At 40.9% G+C, this 18,588-nt stretch overlaps 1 protein-coding gene across 3 annotated transcripts in view; it reads left to right on the top strand.

Annotated features, from left to right (window-relative positions):
- Positions 1–18,588, top strand: part of tnr (tenascin R (restrictin, janusin)) — a 163,026-nt gene that overhangs the window by 99,881 nt on the left and 44,557 nt on the right. For 2 of the 3 annotated variants that reach the window (XM_047342137.1, XM_035171572.2), the window contains exons 9-19: positions 219–338; positions 441–584; positions 2,968–3,083; positions 6,344–6,494; positions 9,438–9,616; positions 9,915–10,005; positions 10,581–10,681; positions 12,498–12,600; positions 13,316–13,405; positions 16,547–16,680; positions 16,871–17,000. In XM_047342137.1, the coding sequence (XP_047198093.1) occupies positions 219–338; positions 441–584; positions 2,968–3,083; positions 6,344–6,494; positions 9,438–9,616; positions 9,915–10,005; positions 10,581–10,681; positions 12,498–12,600; positions 13,316–13,405; positions 16,547–16,680; positions 16,871–17,000 (1,359 nt within the window). The remainder of the gene's footprint in view (positions 1–218; positions 339–440; positions 585–2,967; positions 3,084–6,343; positions 6,495–9,437; positions 9,617–9,914; positions 10,006–10,580; positions 10,682–12,497; positions 12,601–13,315; positions 13,406–16,546; positions 16,681–16,870; positions 17,001–18,588) is intronic. The other variant, XM_047342136.1, reaches the window with a different exon arrangement.

Here is an 18,588-nt window from a genome sequence, read left to right as displayed (position 1 = left end):
TTGCCAGTATTTTTTTGAAACAGTATTTTAGTTTTACTCCCATGTACCTTCATGCTGGATCAGTTTGTATTGATGGATAGACTGGATCTGATTGGACAGATGCCAACTCACTGTTTGACACAGGGGGTACATTTGCTGATACAAAAACACACGCACACAATGTAAATGATAATAATACATATTTAAAGCCAGATTGGTTTTTTTTTTCATTTCAACAGTGGCACCTGTCATGAACTTGATGGTCCGGGGGGTGACTGATCGCACTATCGACCTGGAGTGGGAGGGCTCGGTCGTACTCACAGATTTCCTGGTGACTTACACACCAAGCAGCCCTGGAGGTAAGTAAAGAGCAACGCTGCAGTAAAAATACACATATATATATATATTTAGGATGCATTCCTGTCTCTGTGCATCTTTTTACCTGTCTCTCTCTCTCTCAGGTGTGCAACTAGAGTTAAGGATCCCAGGCAACACCACCACCTGTACTGTCTCAGGCCTGGAGGCAGGCATAGAGTACAACATCAACGTGTTCTCCGTCATTAACAACAGCATCAGTGTCCCTGACAGTATTTCTGTTTGGACATGTAAGTGCAGTCCTTAACTTGACAAAATGCTTCCACAGAGGCGTAAATATATTCCACTGCAGCCACGTCTGGTCCGTAACAAACTAGAAAGGCAGATAATCCCCTTATGAAATCACATTTAAATTCACTAGATTTGTGACCTATTCTCTGAGAAATCAATGAAAATGTTGAAGAATGCCCCATCTCACAATGTTGAGGAAAGAAAAAGAAAATCCTGGATCCACCTCCTGGTCGATTTTCTCATAATCCTGTCTTGTACTCTATTGCTCATGCATTCATACAAGCAAACAGTAATTCATGTGGATGCACACACACCCTGTCTCTCACTTTTTTTTCCTTCTGTTAAATCATCCCAAAGATGCTTTTCAGTGTCAACAGGGTAAGAGCAGCACCTGCTCCTCTGTGCAACTGGTTGTGATTCCTGCCTCTAACATCTGCTTTGTTTCCAATTCCCACTCACGCACATATTTATGAATACAGTCTGACACCCTATGATTTACAACAACTTTCCTTGGTGGGGTTCACACCAGGTCAACAGATCTGACACGGAGACATAAACCAGATGCTTCTCATCACAAAAAGGCAAATTCACCCATAAGAGGTTTGAAAGGAACCAAGAATCATTGGTAGAAATGCAGGTGATAGAAATGAACATGGATTGAAAAATGGATCAGTAAAAATGGATGTATAGTGAAGATTTATCAATTAGATTTGCCATGTATCCACAGTTTCTTTGTTCTATTATTCATAATAATAAAAAAATAGAATTGATCGTTTCAGGAAAGTGGCATCAAGGATGGAAGTTTAAAAAAAAAGAAGTAAAATGGAAGCGATGAAAATACGAATAATGGCAGTGATGAAATATTTATGAGTTGAAAAATAGAGTGATAAATTATCAATTGATTTGATACATGTATTTGATGTTTTATTTTAAGGGAAAAATTAAATTGAAGCTGGGTTTAGAAAAACTTGTCCTATTCGTATATATATATCAAAAATCACATTGAAGTTAACATGGACCGTGCTGCCTCTGTTCATTCTCATTTACTTCACATTTACATGAGCATCACTGTTGTCTCCTCAGTCTAGCAGCAGCATATGCAATATTTACAATCTGAAACCAAAGTTAATTTTCCAAAATGAATTTTTATCATATTAAAATAAATAAATGATAATATCACAAAGCTACAAACAACTTATTTATACTGGAACAACCAGCCAGTCACTTGAGGAGATGGGCATCAAGCTGCTGAGATGAAGCTGTCCTCACGTCTCTCGGAAAATGCTGAATCACAATTTCAAACGGGCATTAAATGGTTAATCTGACCACATATTCAACATGGAAATCCTTCCTCTCCTGCCTGAAAAACATATTGAAGTGTGATAATAAAAGTCCAAGGATGAAAATCTCCAACATTGCTGCTGGTCATCGGTTCAATGAGTGGGTGTTTAAATTTGTAAGCACCAATTCAGATAAAATGAACAGCTTTAATGTTGTAAATGATGAGTGATGCATATAAGACAGGTTATCTTTCAATTAGATCAGCTTTAAATGAATCACAGCACTTGTTCATTTGTCACTACAGTTTTATGTCCATTTCTACTGCTCCATTTGTCCATTCACACGCATTTTCATCACCTCCATTTTCAATTAAGTTACTTCCACTCCACGAATATGTAATAGTCAATTTTCATTGGCAACAGAAAACTGTATTGCCTCGCATACAGCTGGCAGATATACAGCTGATACAATTTGATAGCACTGTCTCTGCTGTTAATGTTATTTCCCCCCCCCCCCCTTCACAGATAAGTGAATATAATTCCAGTGATAGAAATTGGCGTAGTAAAATACAATTTAAGGCATTTAAACCCTATGCAACCATTTATCAGTGATGATATGAATTGTTGGGTTGACTTTGCAAAACTTCATTATAAAATGTTGTATTTGATCATCCGGGGTGATTCATAGGGACCCATCTGCCTGTGGAAAAAGTCATTTGAGCAATTTGCAATATCAAAGCCTGAGTTATGGAATCAGTGGTGCAAGTTTTATATGTAGGCCGGCTTCAGAAAGTATTATGCATATCTGAGCTAAAAAAATTTTTTTGTGTGAGTTAGGAAAGCTCATGTTTTAAATATTTTTTTAAACAAAATTACATTTTAATTGATAACAGTGGAAAAGATCCTGTAGAGTCAGTGCACGAGAGCAGCATCACTCATGATTGAAATCAAGAAAATTAACAAAGACGTGACAACAGATCACAAACAGGAGTTTAAAAGCGAAACGTCCAGTGCCGGACACGGCCAGCATTAGATTGAGTAGTGATTCATGGGCTGTGTTGGTGGTTGAAGAACAATAATTTGTCTCTGGCTAACTCTCCAGATCTCTCCAATCCGGACGGTTTAGTCTTCAAATCCATCACAGAGACGTCGGTGGAGGTCCACTGGCAACCCTTCTACTATTCCTTCGATGGATGGGAGATCAGCTTCATTCCCAAGGTAGAGAAAAGCTGTGTGAGAACTCGGTGAATGTGTTCATCCTGTTGTGATACTGCCTGCCGCCCCCCCTCCCAACACACAAAACATTTGAGTTTCCATTTTACTCAAAGTATTCCTCATGGCAGGGGCAGATCTAGTTGCCAGGAGGGCCCCAGCTGAAATCGGATTGGCCCCTGATCTGCCCCTGTCCTGTTAGTAGTCTTTAAGAAAGTTTCTAACTAACAATATTAACAATAAAAAGGGCAATTTGTTACGAATTTTTATTTTCTAACTCTTTTTAAAGTAATTTGTTGCAAAAAGAAGAAAAATAACTGGGTAGACTTTCCTGGGTTTTCTTGGGGCCCCATACCAAATTAGACAAGCGGATTGTCTTAAGCTTATTGGCTATTAGATGGATGAGCCATTAAACCCTTTTCCAGAATAACCCTTTCGTAAAAACCGTAGCGTGGCCAGGTTGAAAGGCAGAAAGAAAAAAGATTTCTCTTTCCAATTCACTGCTGTAAACTCAGGTCGTCTCGGCACTCTAATCTCATGCCCTCTCACAGTAATTGGTTTTCTCCTTTAAGGTGTTCTCAGGGGGAGATATCCTTTGGTCCGGCCAGGCTCCAAGCACTAAATCTGATGTGAAGATGTTTTTTAATGTATTTATTTCAAGCCCTTGTAGGGACAGTGCGTTTCTGGATGAAGCTGCGGTCCTCCTAATTTCATTTAATTGCCTCCTTTTCTCCTCTACCAGCTCTTCCTCTATCCATCTTTCATCCCCTCACCCTTTCCCATTTATCTCTTGTTTACCATCCACCACTTTTTGGGTGAGATGTCCAGCCCTCCTTCGCTCCACTCCCATTCTTTCTCCATCACCTCTCTTCTCCTCCTCCTCCTCCTCCTCTCTGTCGGTTACGCCCCTCCCTCTGTCTCCTCTTGCTTTTCCCCCTCCTCACTGTTGCCACGGGGGAAATCATATTATGAGTTGGCAGCCCCGCCACCTGTGGATCGCATCCAGCAATGGGGATTTTGAATTTTGACAATCTGGTAATGGAAGTAGGCATGAAAGCCTTGGCCTATGTGAGCAAACACTGAACTCACTGCTCTGTAAGACGGAAACGGAGACAGTGAAAGAAGGAGGGAGGGTGAGCGCCAAGACCCAAAGCTTACACCTACAGTAGATATCTGACTTTAGAATGCAGCCATACAGTTAACGTTTTCAGTGCCAGAACCAAAATATCCTCAAATATGTCATATATGGGATTCTTGTCATACATAAATGGGAAAATCTGTGAAACAATAGGTAGATCAGGAGAATACAGGGAAGCTACAGGGAACCCACTGCGTACATACATTACTGTATATATAAATTTAAAGAATATGCTTTCAATCTAAGCCCTGTGCTCGTACTTAAATCACCCCTGCTCGTGCTTAGATTTGCTCTGCTTGTGCTCAAACTGTGTGCTCCCACTATTTTGTTGCTTGGACAGATTTCCTGTGCTCGTGCTGCTCCTCTATGTTTTTTGTGCAAGAATTCTGTCAGAAATCCCCAGACAGTAGAATGCCATGTATAGTGTTGACAAATTCAATTTAGAATCCTGTACTGGTGTGCATGAACCCACCCAGGAATGTCGAAGAAGTACAGCTAACACACCCACATCGATGACAACGCACAGTTTGAGCTCAAGCAGGGGCTGTTAGAGGGCAAGCGCAGGGTTTTGAGTGAGAGCCTTCCAAGATCTTAACGTGAAATCAACAAGTCCTGTTCTAAAAGTGAAGACCAAACTCTGAAATAAAGAAAGGGGGAAAAAATTGATTAAATGTATTGCTCATTACTATTTAATTACCTTTAAAAAGTCAACAGTGATGTATTTTTCCACAAACAATGTCCCCATTGCTCTGGATGATCCGCAGACGGTTCTCTGCACAGTTAATGTTTTTGTCCACTGGGGAACACTTTGATCTTCCCCATTACTCTCCAAACGCATAAGGAAGAATGCCAGAAAAATCTCTTACACATTTGCACACATAAAAGATACGTAATTAAATGCTCATTATTTATTTATTTAATATTTCTGTAAATACAAAGTAATTACAAGAAATGTGCTGCATTCCCTTTTTTCAGTGATTGAGAAATAAATCATTGCAATAACACATTTCAAATCAAATATAAGAATTATTCAGATGACCTCTCACCACTTTCTGATACACATGGAAAAACTAAATTAACTGAATATGTGACCAATATATGCAGATTTATACCAGGTATGAGTATTAAGTTAAAAAGTTCTACATTCACACTCAGGTACAATGTAATCAAAGTAATAAAAATACCTCCATAAGACGATTTGTAATTTCTTATGTGAGGGAGCTTGTCATCGGCCAGACTGATGAGTAATTATGAGCAAACCGACACAGGAGATGTGAGTAGGCTGTACAGTCATGGTGATTAATTTAGTTATAATTTAGCATTACCTTCATTTAACCGTATTGTTATTGAGATTGAACACCACTTGTTATCGGATCATTAGCGCTGTGTGTTGCTGCCCAGCCTGGTAATTTAGTTGAGCTGATTAAACGGTACATCTCTAATCACAGATCTGAATCAGGGAAGTAGCAAGCTGCTATATATTCTCTTTTAATATGAGCCTTGGTGGCGCAGGCCTTTGGGGACCTCGGAGCAGCAGTAGGTGGAACATCTGTCTGTCGGCAGGAAGTGCATGTGCAACACCGGCTCTCTGAGAACAGCTGGGAATAGCGGGGGCTCCGTATGGATGAGTGACAGGTCTTTGGAAGTGTACAGAGTGCTGCCTCTGCAGAACAGACAAATAGCACTGTGGCGCACATAACTCATTTTTCGCCAAGTAACATGGTTTTGGAAGTTAATGTGCCAAATCATCCAGAAGCTCACAAATAAGTGAAAAGAAAATTTCTCAGTATAGTGTGAAGATAATTTACTGCATGTATCCTCCTCACAACCCAATAGTCTTTAAAAGATAATGTTGTCTGAAAAATAAAAAAATAAATAAAGCTGGCGTATGTGGCCAATCATTTATTTTGGTTTAAATGACCTACCTGTCTGTCACTAACTAACCTGCCTTTGACGAGATTACCAACCCTGTCTTTAAGAATGTTTTTATTTTATCTGCCAGATTCTTTATCTCCACTGAGAGGTTTTGTTCCACACAGTAGTCGACGCTTACTCAAAATAAGCAAACAACATGCAGCAGAGTTTCAGTGTCCTCTCATCACATGGCCTCTGTCTGTCTGGTTCCCAGGACAATGATGGAGGGATGACAGCACAGCTGCCCAGCACCATCACTTCATTCGTGCAGACTGGTTTGAGACCCGGGGAGGAGTATACCGTCAACTTGGTGGCGCTCCGAGATCAGGGTCGAAGTCAGCCAGTCACCGCCACCATCTCAACATGTACGTATGAATTAAAATCTGCTGATTCTGAAATGATCAATATAAATCTGGAGGATTTGATGCCATGATTTTATTGTCAAATAAAATGTTTTGAGGAAAACGATATCTCAAAACTATGAAAGGTGAAGACATCCAATGGTGCATGCTGTTCCTGTGTGATTGCCCTCAGTCTACAAAAAGTAGTTATGGATAAAGAAGCTTTAATTCAAATTTTGAGTTTGGATAATAACTCGGAAACGTGTATTGTATAGAAGAAAATGTGTTTCTTCTGCTGATTCTTGGATCAGTTTGAAAGTTTCATAGATTTGCAACAAAATTGTGCCATAAAAGAGAAGACAGTAAGTCTTTTTTTATGATAGTACTTCCTGTAAAATTCTGTATTTAATGTATAAGTTTCCTCTTGGGTGGCACGTGAAGTACCATTATAGCACATGAGTAAAATGAGGGTCTATTGACTAAAATGTTACATTAAAGATTCCATAGAAAAACTAAATTTCCCACCAGCTTTTCACTATGAGCACTTGGGCCCCAATTACACAAATTTTCATTCAAATTTAGAACAATAATTTTTTTCACATTTGTATTGTTGTCTGTTGTTATTCCCACTTCTCAGTTGCAGATGTATGATGTCACACACAGTCATTTTTGTTTTCAAATAATCTGTCTATTAAGCTCTAGGTGACATTTATAAGCTTGTTTTGTTTTGTCCCAACAACAGCACCAAACCCAGTGTTCAATTTCCAATGATTATACAATAGAGAGTAAACAAGACCTGGAGCTGGAAACCTGTTTGGCTTCATAATCAATTTACATGAGTAATTGATTAGAACTGTTGACGATCAGGATTTGACTCACACACCTCGATAGAAAAACCCAGGCGGTGAATGTCACCTTGACATATCCGTCACTCTGCCACCATTGATGTCCCTGATGTAAACCTCACGGAGGCATCGCCCCCACTCTACACCCGGCTGACACAGGTCAGACAGATGTAATAGATCCAATTCAAACCTCGTCCATAACAATTCAAACTCTTGATGTCCGCAGTCAAAACACCATCAATTTCCTGTCAAGTCTTTGTTCATGTCGGGGGGTTGTAATTAAGTATCATGATTAATAATTCATGGCACACCCTCATAAATTTTTCATGGCGGCCCACTGCAGGTCACCTTATTGGATAAAGAAAGAGAAAAAGACAAATTTGAAGTTACTCAATTATTTAGAACAAAGATTTATCCTTCCCCCGGGGACGGAGGAAGAGCGTGATGAAGAGTCGCAGATAGAACCGGAGGGAGAGAACAGCTGACAAGAGAACCGCTTCTCGGCAAGCGTCTTCCGCAGGATGTTTTCTAGGACGAGACCCAGGGGGCCAATTTCTAATACATCAAGGATCAGGGTGGACCTGCGGTATGTCAAGCCTGAGTGTGGGACTCATTTAGATCCCAGGCACTGAAAGAAAGACGTTAAAGGAGAACATCGGTCCTGTTTGGCTCTTTATGTGAAATGTGCCATTCGCATGAGTTCCCCCCTGGGGCCTGCAGCGACAGAATGGTAATGCTATCCCAGAACGGTGTGGTGCTTTCAATTCAAAACACCCATGTTAAACATTTAATAAAGTATGTCTCCTTTTTTCAGACTTAATTGGATAATTATTCTAATTATCTATTGTAAATTAGGTGTGAATGTCATTTAAAATGAAGCTTACAGCCCCATTCATCAAGAAAGGGTGAAAATCAAAAGCACCTGCATGTACCAAGACATCTGCTAAAGCAACAGATGTCACACCATAGCTTTTGTGGGAAGAGGTAATTAAGAGGTTAATGAAACAGAGTGCTAATTATCACATTCTCTAACAACCCATTACTCTGACTGAAATTCCTCTATATTGGTACTGATACTCTAACAATGAAGCTTGTAGAGACAATGTTCAGTGTCAAAGTGGGAAGTGGGTTCCTCTCGTCACACCCGGTGAGTTTTTGGCTCTTCACTCCCAGCGAATGTTGTTTTCCAGCAATTCCCTCTTGGAGAAACTTAAATCACCGCTTGTGGTTTGCACCTTGCATAGATGAAGCCCATTGCCTCAGTGTGCGTCAGCTCTGATAAGTTTTTACATGCCAGTTGGGTTTCTGATAAGAAATCCACATCTACAGCTCTGCTGCAAAAGCTTGAAGCACTGTCATGAACTTTCTTCTTTTTTTTTTTAAGTTCTCCATTTTAGCGTCCCCGAATGTTGACTGAAACTAGTCCAAAGCAGAATTTGGCATCAAACTTACTCTTTGATTCTGTTTCATTTAATCATAATTTGGCCAAGACTCTGCATTATATAGGCCAAGGCTGTTTATAGCTACTTGTGGTTGGACAAGATATAGTTTTTGAGAAGTTTTTTCTTTTTGTAGACTAATGTGCTTTAATTCATCAGAGCAGAACTGAAACTTTTTTCTGATGAATCAATTATTGATTGGTCTGTTTTTGATTAGCCATGTTTAAACGGAACATAGATCCAGCTTCACATATGGGATACTTTACTGCTGCCATTTTATTTTTTAAATCTTATATCACATTATTGATTATTTAAAACCTTTCTAATGAGACAATCTGAGAGTTTTAAGTCAGAACTTGTTACTTGTAGAGGTCTGAAACCTTCTTTACTTTCGAGGTCAACCAATGAAGAGACCAAAACATTGTTTTATGTGAACTAAACTGATAATTTGTCTTGGTCTGACAAAACAACAAAATCAAATTTGAAATAGTTTTTTATTAATGATACTGAAAATAAGACCAAACTAAGAGCATGAATCAATTGGCAATAAAAATGTCAAATAATACAGAGCTCTAGTCAAAAAGTATTGCAGCTTTAGATGGAAAGGTTGACAACTTGATAATACCCCAGTGGTTCTGCCCTGATCATAACAAACTGGCTCTCAATACTTGCTCCTTTCCCAGTGATTGATGGCCCCACTCAGCTGATTGTGCGGGATGTGTCAGACACGGTGGCGTTCGTGGAGTGGACACCTCCAAAAGCCAAGATCGATCAGATTGTATTGCGTTATGGCCTCGTGGGAGGTGAGGGGCCACGGACCACCTTCCGCCTCCAGCCCACACTCAGCCAGTATTCACTGCAGGTGAGTGTGTGTGTGTGCGCGCACAATTCATCATGTCCTGAGGTTACAAATCCGATCATAAGTACTTGGACTCACCTGTGCTCACAACTTAAACGTTTTTCTTTGGAGTGTGAGTTGACTTTGAGGTTATTAAATTGTACTCACAACGTGTGTGCGCGCATTTGTCATGCTTATTAAATAATCTAATCTCCCAGTCCCCTTGCCTTCTGTGACTAGAGATAAAACAGAAACAAAGGGGAAAATCCATGCAAAAGATTAGGTGGACTAAACCGCCTCTGTTGGTTTTTTTCCGCCTCAGGTTCTGCGCCCTGGCTCTCGTTACGAAGTGTCTGTCAGAGGATTGAGGAAAGGAAACGAGAGCGGATCCATTTCCACTGAGTTCACAACCGGTGAGGTCTGACAGCGAGCAGATGTGGTGATAGTGGTGTGTGTGTGTGTGTGTGTGTGTGTGTGTGTGTGTGTGTGTGTGTGTGTGTGTGTGTGTGACTGTGCAGTGCAGTGCAGTGCAGTGCAGTGCCTACCTCTAGAAAAAGAACACTAAATGACATATGGCCCAATGCACACCTTACAGTTTGTGAAGCGGTGGGTACCATCTGTTCAATGGGATTGTTTGTCTCCTATAAAGTTTGTGCATAAGAAAGTATTTGTGAAAACATCATCCTCATTTGTTTTCAGTGCAAACAACTAAATCAAAATGACTTTGTTTTCAGCTACAACTAATGTACTAAATTGTCCACTTCAACATTTTTTAAATGAAGTGAGATCTGCTGGAAATTGCTTACGGGATATACAATATTACAAATGACACCTGATGATAGCCTGTTGTAGTTTTAATCATCGCAGATACAGAGTCAGTCAAGTAAAGGACAGATCGCTACAAACTGTGTCTGTATCTGTTCAAACTGCTGAAGTTTGCTTGTTCACAATCCCTGAGAATTGGTCTCAGTGTCCCCAACATTGTCAGCTTTATCGTTCTTCTCAGAAATTGATGCCCCCAAGAACCTGCGGCTCGTGTCCAAGACCTCCACCGCCCTCGAGCTCGAATGGGATAACAGTGAAGCAGAGGTAATTAGACATGAGATGAATATTCATCCTCTTTTATTTCCTTTTTTTTTTTGGAATGCATATATTTTTGGAGCTTTAGTTACTGTGCAAATTAGGATTTTACATGTAACACATGAGCGCACTGCTTGAAAATGTATTGAATTGAATGGTCTGATATACAGTAGGAACATTCAATTAGGTAAAAAAAATCGAAATTATTTTTCCACGACTAGAAGCTACTCATGCTAATCCTCTCAAAATAGGACTCCCCTTAGAAATGTTGGTTTTACATGTTGTGGATTATACTGAAAATCCTTGTTTGTTCCTCATATCACCAAGCATATGCCAATGATGTCAGTTTTGTAAAGTTATGATAATTAATCTTCGGTCCCCTGACTTTATCCACCCTCTCTCGACCTTTCCACAACACTTGCCCTGAAAACAGGTTTCAAGTCTTGTTTCCGCTCTGTTGTCACAAACAGGCTTTGTGAGTGTCAATAATGAAAAAGATAAAAAGACCCCAGTGGGCACAAGTGATCGCTGAATGTTTCCCTCTGAATTTAAATGTAGTAAATCATGATGTTTCACTCAGTAGTTACAGTGATATTTGCAGGGCTCACTAACTACAGACCCAGACTTACGAAGCCAGTCCGCCCTGATGCCTTTGCGCACTGCAAATTTATTCAGCCTCATGATTCTGCAAAGTGTTGACAGAGAGCCAAATATCATCCTGGGCCAATAGTTCGAGTTAACTGTTTATTCTATCAGCCATCAGCAAAGCAGGATAAAGACGGGAGCTGTTAAAGAGACACTGCACATTTAAATGTTTGGTTTTTTTTGCTGTAAACTAAATGATATGACTGTTTGATGAAACACATTGATGCTTAATAAATCACATTTATTAACCATGGGTTGAACATGGCTCATAACACCACCTAGTGTTCCAAACTGTCTTTCAGCTTTTAGGACCAGTGCTTACGTATGCTAACTGTTTGGGAAGTCTCTACGTAATGACATTTACAGTATATAAATATGAAAAGGCAAACGCTCTCTCATCAACTTAACCCCTAAACCAAACAGCCCCTCGGCTTTCTCTGTCTCACACAAAAACACAGACCATTTGACCAACATGGTCTTGGCCGCCAGGAATCTGCAGAGGCGTAAAGCTTCGTCTTCTCTATCACATTTCTGACGATAAAGAGTGTGTGCTGCTACTGGAGTCCTAAACACCCTGGATAACTTAGGCCCCCGTACACACCTGGTATTTAAATCTATCCCGACAGATCCGAACCCAAGTGGCCAGCGCTAAGTACGTGTGTTCACACCTGGCATTAAAAGGCTTCCTGAATGCGTCTCCTGTGACCACATGTGATCGGATCTCACCTCCCCGCTCGACATGCAAATGAACGCGTATGTCAACAATGTCGTTTTGACCCAGTCTGAGTTTACAGATGCGTCCAATGTCACTCTCTGTGTGTCGGCATGAGAGAGAGAGAGAGAGAGAGAGAGAGAGGAGTCAGGAGGTGCTGAATGAATCTCATGCAGCTGCAGTGCAGAAAGATTGCAACAATTTAAGAACAGTATAAGTCATGATGTTGTGGTCAGTGTTGATGTTTTGGTGATGAAAAGATCGGTTCACAAAAAACTAAATGTTAAAACCAGGTGTGTACGCGGCCTAAACTTAAGCAAGCTAATTTGAAGCGACTTATGTGTGTGTCTTTACGATGTCTGCATGTGTTTTTGAATTTCCAGGGAGAGACACTCCAGCCAAAACTTGAAGTTACACTTTAAACAGTGTTTTTTTTGTAACTGTTCATATGTGTATGTTTGAATGTAGGTGGAGGGCTACCAGGTGGTGTACAGCACGTTAGCAGGAGAACAGTATGATAAAGTCATTGTGCCACGGAATGAGGGAGCCACCTCTAAGACCACTCTCACAGGTGAGTTGGTCTTTCTTTCATTTACTTTGGTTTTGTCGTCACTTCTCCACGAGTCATCTATTAAATAATAATATGTGAAAATAATGCATGTGTTCGGGAGACGCCGGTTTTACATGGCAGGATTATCTCTAAAACTAACACATGTCGGACGCACTCCAGATTGTATCTTTAGAAATTCTTGTTGCCCTGCGGGTGTATTGAATGGCTGTCAGAGAGGAGGGGTCAGCCTGGATGTTTTTCCTGAAAGGCCAAGGTGCTGGAAAGGGCATGGCCGGCATGAGAATAGAAGCTAAAGGTCCTCGTGTCATTCTGTTCAGCCGCTGCAATCAATGTTCTCTCTCACCTCATTTCTTCTCCGTGGCTCTCCCTGACTTTCTCCTCTAATAATCTCTGTCACTCTTGCCTATTTCTCATCGCTCATGTCTTCATCTCCATTTCCTGTAGCTTGAGCTCACCGTGGATGCACTGAATTGATTTGAAACTGATTAATTATGCAGTGGGCAAAAAGAAACAGTATTTTTTCACAAATCATACTGATGTACATCTAAATTTGCCAAGAAATCATCTCCGATGTAGAGCTAATTGGGCTGATATGAAAAAAAACGAATTGACATGCAGCTTGTGGGAGGAGGAGAGCGTGAAACGAGGCAGTGTGATGTTGCTTCTTGCTTTATTCTGCACTGAACCAGTAACCGCTTCTCTCTTTGTGCCTCAGACCTGCTGCCAGGCACCGAGTACGGCATCGGCATCTCCGCCATGAAAGGCAGCAACCAGAGTACACCGGCAACAATGAACGCCAGGACCAGTGAGTGAAATGCTGTTTATGCTACACTGTATGAATCCACTCATCCATTCATGCATGTAAGACACAGTCAGTGAAACACAGCAGCGTTGCGCTGGAAACCTCAGCATCACAGCAGGCTAGTTTGCAGGCCGATTTGTCACTGAACGTGTAATTCACAGCTTGTGCTGTGGGTCAACGCTCCTGTTCCAGCCATTAAAATCCGTTTTAGTGGAATTAAGCAAAACTTTGGCAAGACTTGTACTATTTTAGGGCGGTGTGTGACTGTTTTATGTGTCCAGCTCTGGTCAAAGTTCCCATTACAGCGTTTTAAAGCAGTAATAATGCATACTATCTTGCTAATGGCCCTCTCTATACCTCAGTGCTTGATCGGCAATTTGAATTTTTATTGTGTTTTGAGTTGTTTGGCTGTAAGAGGAAAAAAAGACCCCATTTCGCCCTCTGTTAAAAATGTTAGCGTAAGGAGGTGCTTCACTGCTCTCACCCATCACATCCACTGCAAAGCACATCTTTCCTCCGGTTGCAGTTATTTTAATGGCATGAAGGTGTTTTGCACTTTGCAAAATTACACCTCCATTTGCCTTACGAGCAAACTCTCTCAACGTCACCATTCTCTGCACTTCATATGAACTTTTAAAACGCACTAGATCTATCACACTTTTCTCAAATAGCTTTAAATAATACGATAACACCTGCGCACGGTTGTGCTCATGTTTCAATAAGCGTCAGTTTTTGAAAGCTTGAAGTTTCTCTTTTCCCTGAAACTCCATTTGACAAGGAGCTGGAGTTTCTGGCAAACACTGCAGCAAAAGATTAGATGTGAATTAAACAAATGGTGATTCAGTGGGCAAACAGCTGCAGGAAGGAAAGTGACAAACACAACAAATACAAAAAGAGGGAAATACAGATCGTCAGATCAAGTAATGATTTGACAATGGGTTAGAATACAACAGAAGCAACAATTAGATAAATTAGATAGATGAACATAATGATCCCAAGTAATAGTTATGTTTCTGTTAAAAATGTTATTAGAATACACTACCGTTCAAAAGTTTGGGGTCACCCAGACAATTTCGTGTTTTCCATGAAAACTCACATTTATTCATCAAATGAGTTGCAAAATGAATAGAAAGTATAGTCAAGACATTGACAAGGTTAGAAATAATGATTTTTATTTGAAATATTAATTTTGTTCCTCAAACTTTGCTTTCACAAAGAATGCTCCATTTGCAGCAATTACAGCATTGCAGACCTTTGGCATTCTAGCTGTTAATTTGTTGAGGTAATCTGTAGAAATTTCCCCACGCTTCCTGAAGCACCTCCCACAAGTTGGATTGGCTTGATGGGCACTTCTTGTGTACCATACGGTCAAGCTGCTCCCACAACAGCTCAATGGGGTTGAGATCTGGTGACTGCGCTGGCTACTCCATTACAGACAGCATACCAGCTGCCTGCTTCTTCCCTAAATAGTTCTTGCATAATTTGAAGGGGTGCTTTGGGTCATTGTCCTGTTGTAGGAGGAAATTGGCTCCAATCAAGCGCTGTCCACAGGGTATGGCATGGCGTTGCAAAATGGAGTGATAGCCTTCCTTATTTAAAATCCCTTTTACCTTGTACAAATCTCCCACTTTACCAGCACCAAAGCAGCCCCAGACCATCACATTACCTCCACCATGCTTGACAGATGGCGTCAGGCACTCTTCCAGCATCTTTTCACCTGTTCTGCGTCTCACAAATGTTCTTCTGTGTGATCCAAACACCTCAAACTTTGATTCGTCTGTCCATAACACTTTTTTCCAATCTTCCTCTGTCCAATGTCTGTGTTCTTTTGCCCATATCAATCTTTTCTTTTTATTGGCCAGTCTCAGATATGGCTTTTTCTTTGCCACTCTGCCTAGAAGGCCAGCATCCCGGAGTCGCCTCTTCACTGTAGACGTTGACACTGGCGTTTTGCGGGTACCATTTAAAGAAGCTGCCAGTTGAGGACCTGTGAGGCGTCTATTTCTCAAACTAGAGACTCTAATATACTTGTCTTCTTGCTGAGTTGTGCACCGGGGCCTCCCACTTCTCTTTCTACTCTGGTTAGAGCCCGTTTGTGCTGTTCTCTGAAGGGAGTAGTACACACCGTTGTAGGAAATTTTCAGTTTCTTCGCAATTTCTCGCATGGAATAGCCTTCATTTCTAAGAACAAGAATAGACTGGCGAGTTTCACATGAAAGTTCTCTTTTTCTGGCCATTTTGAGAGTATAATCGAACCCACAAATGTGATGCTCCAGATACTCAACTAGCTCAAAGGAAGGCCAGTTTTATAGCTTCTCTCACCAGCAAAACAGTTTTCAGCTGTGCTAACATAATTGCACAAGGGTTTTCAAGGGTTTTCTAATCATCCATTAGTCTTCTAAGGCGATTAGCAAACACAATGTACCATTAGAACACTGGAGTGATAGTTGCTGGAAATGGGCCTCTATACACCTATGTAGATATTTCATTAAAAACCAGACGTTTCCACCTAGAATAGTCATTTACCACATTAACAATGTATAGAGTGTATTTCTGATTAATTTAATGTTATCTTCATTGAAAAAAACAGTGCTTTTCTTTGAAAAATAAGGAAATTTCTAAGTGACCCCAAACTTTTGAACGGTAGTGTATATCACATGGGAATAACTGCATGTTACCATCAACATAAGTTACATGAGAAAATGTAATGGTGTGTATGTCTTTCATGCCTGCGCGTATGATTCGTGTGCACAGAACATTAGAGAGTGCAAAACCCTACTCAGCAAAGACAGTTTAAACAAGTTAATTACATATAGAACATGAGGCATGGTGTACTTTATGTGGTAGGAATGAAGTAGTAAATAAATAAAGACTTATCTCAATTGCAAGTTAAATTTAAAACACTCAACTTTTCTTTAGATATCTGTCAGGTTTGCCCGTAGGTTTTTATTTGTGAGTAATTCATTTAGCACGTTTCGGAAAACATGTGCCATAAAGGATAAAAAAAAAAAAAACTCATTCACAGGACATTTGACGTGTCGGACTGCGTAAACTGTCGTCACAAAATTGCCCTGTTTGTGTGTTTGTGTGTAAAAAAAACCCTAACCCTCATGCTCTGATATAACGCTGATGTCCACCTTCTAGGTCTGGACGTGCCCATGGACTTAACTGTGACGGCGTCTACAGACAACACCATCACTCTGGTGTGGGGCGTGGTCCAGGGTCCCATCGACCACTACAAAGTCACCTTCACTTCCTCCTCTGGCGTCACCACAGAGGTAAAGCAGAGATGAACATTAAATGGATAATAGGATATAAAACGCAGCACCTATAAGCTGCCTCGCAGGGGTCTACTGCACACTCACGCTATCACGTACTTGTCCTCAAAGGAGCCGACGAGGCTGTGACCTTGTGCAGTGAAGTCTTCTTAAAGTTAAATGTTGGTTTGACTGCTCCGTCTCGTTCCAGCTGACGGTGCCTAAAGATGTGACCACCACCACCCTGACCGACCTTGAGCCCGGGACAGAGTACACCATCACTGTCGCCGCGAGAAGAGGCCGACAGCAGAGCACTGCAGCGACCATAGACGCATTCACAGGTGAAGAAAAACTAACAGTGACACTTTTGTGCAAATTAGTTTATTGGAAGCATCCATACAAGATCAAGTTAGTTCACCCATTAAGATCTAAGGCACCAAATAAAAACACACTGTAAAACCTAAGCATAGGTTGAAAACAGCCTCCTTAAATCTGAGGGTTTTCTGAAGAGCTGACAGAACTGCCAACCTTTCCAAAAACCTTAATTTCTCAACCTCTGAAGCAGATAAATGTGAATAGAAGCGTTTAATAGCTTCAGCATTTTTGCTTTAATTGTAAATCATTGCCTTTCCCTTTAACTTAGTGAACATTCACGGATAAAACTGTGATTTTCCGAGATTAACCCATTCTCCCTCCGCCTTATCGTCAAACATTTCTCTTACTGACGGATCCTTGGTCAGCATTCGTGGTTGTTTTCAGTGTTTTTGTCATTGAAACACTGTAATCTGCTTCAGTATCACTCCCCTCGATTGGATCTGTCAGCCATTGTCAGTCACATTTCCTAAAAAACGATCACAATGTCTCATCTGGCTCTGAAGGGAGAAGCACGCAAATGTCGCACCCGGTCTTTATGAACGCTTGTGTTGCATCATCTCTAAATGGAGGATATATGAGAGTGAGATCATTTCCTTTCAAACCCCAACACTCAATTTATTTCATCTGAAATAACATTTTCTAAGTCGCAGAACAGTTTTCTCAGTTATCCATAAAAGTACGATAGTGAGTGTTTCAGATAAAGACAGGAAAGGTCAGCCTGTTACTGCAGAAAGCTCAGGAACTGTTTGAACAAAACAGGCTTTTGACTGGAGTTAAAAGGTGAATATAATGAGCGGCAGGTATAAGGCAAGTGAGAAAAAGGGAGAACCTCAAAAGACTTTCGAGAATCAATTGGGCGGTGGTGAATCAGTGGAGTCGGCTAATGAGCCTGTTACAAACGTCGGCTGATTCCACCTCTGTTTTGCATCGAGGTGTGTTTGTGTTTCTGTTGCAGCAACAGTTTCCCTGTCACACTGGACAATGTCTCAATCACAACTTAGCTCTCTTCTCTCCAGACTTGTGTCTACCGGGCGATATGTCAGATCACTTGTCAGTCCGCGCAGCTCTGTTGGCCCTCTGTTATTCTCAACGAAAAACTTGATGGGATTTTCAGTCGCACAAACAGCCGATGTCAGGATGATGGGCACTCGGTTACCTGCTGCCAGATTTGTCTCTTTTCTTCATCCCCTTTCATCATCATCAACTCCTCTCCTCTTCGCCGTGACCGGGAGGCAGTTGTCACCGCTTTAACCATCACGGTCATCATCAGTGCATTCATCTTGGCTTGTTATCTATGGCTTCCTTCAGTAACGTCATTCGAACCATCTGGAAAGGAGCGATGATAAAATGATAAGAGCGATAAAATGACAGATCAAGAGAATCGAAGGGGAAAATAATTAATTACCTGTCATCTTCTCATCCACTGTTCACTTGGCCACATTGGCAACATCTGTCTTCCTGTGCTCAAGTGAACTCACCATACGGGGAAAGAAACAACATGTTGAATGATTCAAAGTTTGAACCCAAGCTATGTATCCCAGAATGCCCTTGGAG

This window comes from Hippoglossus stenolepis, chromosome 11 (genome assembly GCF_022539355.2).
Source record: "Hippoglossus stenolepis isolate QCI-W04-F060 chromosome 11, HSTE1.2, whole genome shotgun sequence".
NCBI classification, from domain to species: domain Eukaryota; kingdom Metazoa; phylum Chordata; class Actinopteri; order Pleuronectiformes; family Pleuronectidae; genus Hippoglossus; species Hippoglossus stenolepis.
The sequence above is the reverse complement of the archived record's forward strand: the minus strand, read 5'-3'. Positions and strand labels throughout refer to the sequence as shown.